Raw genomic sequence first — 5098 nt, forward strand, 5'->3', positions numbered from 1 at the left:
TTCTTTTAGTAAAAAAAAATAATTATATATAACAATTTTCAGCAACAAAAAAAATTAACTAAATGATTATTTCAAGACAGCAACAAATATAGTGATAATTGGTAATATATTCAACTTAGTGATAATTTTTAACAACAAAAATTTTAACTAAATAATTATTTAGCAAAATTGAATTACAACCACAAATTGAAACAGAAAAAATAGACAAATTTGTTAGAACTCATCAAATCGGATACCAACTTTTTTTTTTAACCGAAGATATGAAGACTCGAACTCGCAACCTCTTAATTGAGTATGGGAAGACTATGTTATTTGAACTATTGCTTCTTGATGATATGTACTTTAAATGTTTGTGATACGAAGAGTTTAAATATATTTTAGAAATTATTAGTTTATATTTTTAGAATGTTCAATTTAATTTGATATATTTTAATTTTATTTATTTATTTACAAGATTAGATTTTGTGTTTATAAGCTTAGGATTTTCTTTTTTTAACCTAATAAAAAATAAAAAAATTATAAATACTTCATAAACCATTGTAATCTCAGTATTGAATGAGTAGAGGCACCAAAGCAAATATGGACAAACATAAAAGTTGGATTTAAACACCACACACTAGACAAATATTTAACTATAGAGTGAACATGGTAAAAAATGTATTTACCGCAAAAGAAATGCTAATCCTCAGTCAACACTCTAATCAAAACGTAACCATCTGTAGCCACTACAACGGTAGTCACCAGAGAATCATCCTTTTCACATATATCCACATGAACCCATCAATTTTCATGAAAGATATTCTTAAATCATCTAATTCCTTTGGCATCCACCATGAGTGCTACTCCAAGGTTCACCACAAGCATAGCAAAACTGGAATCGGCACCTGCAAGCAAGAAAACAAACAACCAACACTTAAACAAAGCAAAATGAAGCTCCTAATAATGATAAGTTAACCAAGAAGAAAACAAACCTGCATGTAATATGCAAGCACCCTTCAGTCTTCTCCACATAGAACTTGCATCTGGGACACCTATTCCATTTCTTTTGAGCAGCAAGGTCCCTAAGAAGAAGATCCTCCCTCCCTCTCTCATCCTCATTCAGTGACTGCAACACGTTACACTCAACCCCAGGGTGCCATGGAACACAACACCTGGCACAGAAGAGCCTGTGGCAAAATGGGCACTCAGCTTCCCTGATAATCCCTTCACCGCCCTCATTCTCGTTAAGCAGCATTGCAGAACAGTCCCTAAAGGGGCAATAGAATTTCGGAACCGCAAGAAACAGAGCCTCACAGAGTGCATCGTCCCACCTATCAAGAACCTCTTTTGGGAGCATGGGCCTGCAGGAATCAAGCTCCAACATGCCCTTGCAGTTCAATCCGGGGCAAGGAACAAGCGTTAAGCTCTCTTGGATCTTTGTGGCCACATGCTTGGTGACACAGTCAGAGCAGAAGGAGTGATCACATTTCTTGTTCCTGAACATCTGATCAGTCCCTTTGGTTTCTGCACAAATCTCACATACGATAAGCATTTCGTCGTCATCCAGAAGCTCTATGTACTCGGTTTTGGGGACAACAAAGACTGGTCGTGATGACGAAGGTGTTGATGAAGATGGAAGGCAACGAACGGTTTTTGATGATGATGAGCCTTCGATGGTGCTTTGAGAAGCGATCAAGGAGGACATGATGGTCTCTTGTAACTGCAATTCATCAGCGTACTTGTCATCGGAGATGGGGATGAGGTTACCTTCATCATCAAAGAGAGCTGAGAAGTAGGAGTCTTCAACGCCGTTAACTCCAATGGCTGTTTCTGATCCTGATCCTGATCCTGATTCTTGTTGTGCTGTTGCCATCGGTGAATAGTGAGACGAAGAAGAAGAAGAAGAAGAGAGTGAGAGTGGAGAAGAAGGTGCGACTTGATTGGAACGGAGAAAAAGGTACTTCTGAGTGCCGACTCCTTCGGGAAGGGGTTAAACAAACCTAAAATTAAATTTAATGCAGAAAAAGATTCAATTTTTATTTTATTAAAAGTGGATAATCCAAAAAACCAAAAGCGATATAACTAAAGGACGAAAAAAGAGACGGAAAAGTTGACTCACAGTTTGAAATGAGAAGGATTCTTCAATTTTGGTGCGACGTTGGTACCAAGCAGAGTATAGTTTCCCCTGTAACTGTAAGGTTAACGACGCCACATCTTTTTGGTCCACTTTTAGTTTCTATTTCTATATTTCTGTATTTTAAATTTGGTAAGGGAAGGTGCCTGAACCCTAATCCTTATTCCTTAGTGCTGTAAAATAACCGAGCGAGATGGATCATGGATGTCTGCCAAAAATACTTGTAGGATCAAGTTAGTGTTTTTGCTTTGTAGCTTGTTAACACTACTTTAGTCACCAAAAAACAAAAAAAGGAATTCTTATTTGTGAATAATTTTACTTTCCTATACTGTATATCCCAAACATTTTAATAACTAATCTAACCAAAAGTAAATTGGGACTTGTTCATACCCTGACCCAATAAATAGGGCCCAGGATCCAAGCAAAGACGCCCAACCCAAAGGGTTGGCCCTCCATCCAGTACCAGCCTTCATCCCAGAAGTCGGTACTGAACACGACCTGTTCCAAAGAAGTCGGATACGAGGGTTAGCTGGCAGATAACACTCATTCGAATGAGTAATTGCCCCTAGAAGCCCTCTAACCACTTCCACAAGTCATATCTTAACTTCCCTAAGATAAAGGGACGGTTAACACCCTAAAAAAGTGGCTCTACTCCAACGGTGGTTATTGGTTCACCACTATAAATACACTGACACTTCTCAGGTATCTCTAGGTTCCAATACTCTCTAACCTGCTCTCACTCTTGCTAACTTAGGCATCGGAGTGTCTTTGCAGGTACCACCCCCCATTCTTTCACACGTACAAGTCGGACGGAGGAACACCGAGTAACAGATCCACTCGAAAGCCACCTTCTTCACACGTTTGGGCCAACCAACGCCATCCGGCCCATTAATCTCCGGTTACCCACCGTAACATTGGCGCCGTTGCCGGGGACCCGAGAGATCAACCAGTGATAGCGGATAGATCCCCTGAAGAGGGTCATGTGGAGACAGATTCCGAACAAGAGAATTTGAACACTGGAAACAATGAGGCAGATCAGACCCTCCACCAGGAAGCCAATGATCAACATAGGGAAGGCACCTCCGGAATCAAAAATCCGAAGGTGAACTCCTCGGAGGGGCGCGAATCAGAAAAAGAAGGACCTTCCCACACTAGTGAGCTTATGGGATTAATCCATAGCCGCCTCGAGCAGCTAGAACAGGAGCGGGAACGACAAAAGGAAGCTGAAAAGAACCTAAAAGAGGAGATGGAGCGACGAAAAGAGTTAGAAAGAAAACTCTTAAAGTTAGAATCCTCCCTCAAAGGTCGGAATTCCCACGGCGATAGAGAAGATTCTCCCTTAGGAGAGAAAGATCCGTTTAGCGAGGACATAATGAGAGCAAAAGTTCCGAGAAACTTTAGAAGCCCCGATATGGACCTCTACGATGGAACCACCGATCCAAAGCATCATCTGAGCAACTTTAAAAGTCGGATGTATCTGACCGACGCTTCTGACGCTACGCGATGCAAAGCTTTTCCGACAACCTTGTCAAAAGCAGCGATGAAGTGGTTCGACAGCCTCCCTCTGAGGTCAATTACCAGTTTTGAAGACCTCTCAAGAAAGTTCTTGATGAGGTTCTCCATCCAGAAGGACAAAGTAAAGCATGCACCAAGTCTCCTGGGAATAAAACAGGAGGTCGGGGAGTCCTTACGGGCCTATATGGAAAGGTTCAACAAAGCATGTTTGGAGATTCAAGACCTGCCCACCGAAGCAGTCATCATGGGGCTAGTCAATGGTCTTAGAGAAGGTCCCTTCTCACAGTCCATATCAAAAAGACACCCCGCCTCCTTAAATGATGTACAGGAAAGAGCCGAAAAGTACATCAATATGGAAGAAACCACTAGGCTAAGAGACCCGAGTTTGCGACCCGGGCACCCTCCCTCAACGAAAGAGAGGGAGAGGGAAGTGAAGAAGAAGGAAGAACCTGGCCTCGATAGGCCAAGAAAATATCACTCTTATACTCCACTGAAAGTTCCTGTAGTGGATGTATACAGAGAAATTTGCAATACTGCTCGGTGGAGCAAGGATTAAAGAAGAGCTGCGACCACGACCCGGAGGAAAAACCGAGGAGATTCAGGTCGGCGAAGAGGAAGGAAAAAATACTCACATAGGAGCCAACCTAAGGGAAACCCTAAGACAAGGGTTGACCAAGCTTCTAAGAGATAATTCCGATCTCTTCGCCTGGAAGGCCTCCGACATGCCTGGGATAGACCCCGAGCTCATGTCCCACAAGCTTTCGGTCTACTCGGGATCTCTGCCTGTACAACAACGAAGACGCAAGCTCGGCCCAGAGCGAGCTCTAATAGTAGAGGAGCAAGTACAAGCGCTCCTAGAAGCCGGTTTCATCAGAGAAGTCAAATATCCAACATGGCTAGCCAACGTAGTGCTAGTCAAAAAACAAAATGGTAAATGGAGAATGTGCGTCGACTATACCGACTTAAATAAGGCATGTCCCAATGACCCTTATCCACTTCCAAGCATTGATGCCCTAGTAGACTCTAGCTCGGGGTATCAATACTTGTCGTTCATGGACGCCTACTCAGGATATAACCAAATCCCGATGTATGAACCAGACCAGGAAAAAACATCATTCATCACGCCCAGAGCCAACTTTTGCTACGTGGTCATGCCATTTGGATTGAAAAATGCAGGGGCCACATATCAGAGGCTGATGAATAAGGTGTTTTCCCCTCACTTAGGGAACTTAATGGAAGCATACGTCGACGATATGTTGGTAAAGATCAAGAAGGAAGTCGACCTCTTGTCTGACCTCTCACAAGTCTTTGACACCATAAGGTTGCACGGGATGAGACTAAATCTTGCAAAGTGCGCCTTCGCAGTGGAGGCAGGAAAATTTCTAGGATTCATGCTAACACAAAGAGGGATCGAAGCCAATCCCGACAAGTGTAGAGCTATCCTAGAGATGAAAAGCCCGACTTGTTTGA

The 5098-nt window shown here is 42.5% G+C and overlaps 1 protein-coding gene across 1 annotated transcript; it reads right to left on the reverse strand.

Moving 5' to 3' along the window:
* On the reverse strand, positions 541–2225 carry LOC107619055 (probable E3 ubiquitin-protein ligase RNF144A). Its single transcript, XM_016321263.2, has 3 exons — positions 2099–2225; positions 972–1979; positions 541–884 (listed from the first exon to the last, which is right to left on the reverse strand). Exons 2-3 carry the CDS (start codon positions 1850–1852, stop codon positions 812–814), a joined length of 954 nt encoding a protein of 317 aa, XP_016176749.1. The 5' UTR covers positions 1853–1979; positions 2099–2225; the 3' UTR covers positions 541–811.

This window comes from Arachis ipaensis, chromosome B09 (assembly GCF_000816755.2).
Source record: "Arachis ipaensis cultivar K30076 chromosome B09, Araip1.1, whole genome shotgun sequence".
Taxonomy (NCBI): domain Eukaryota; kingdom Viridiplantae; phylum Streptophyta; class Magnoliopsida; order Fabales; family Fabaceae; genus Arachis; species Arachis ipaensis.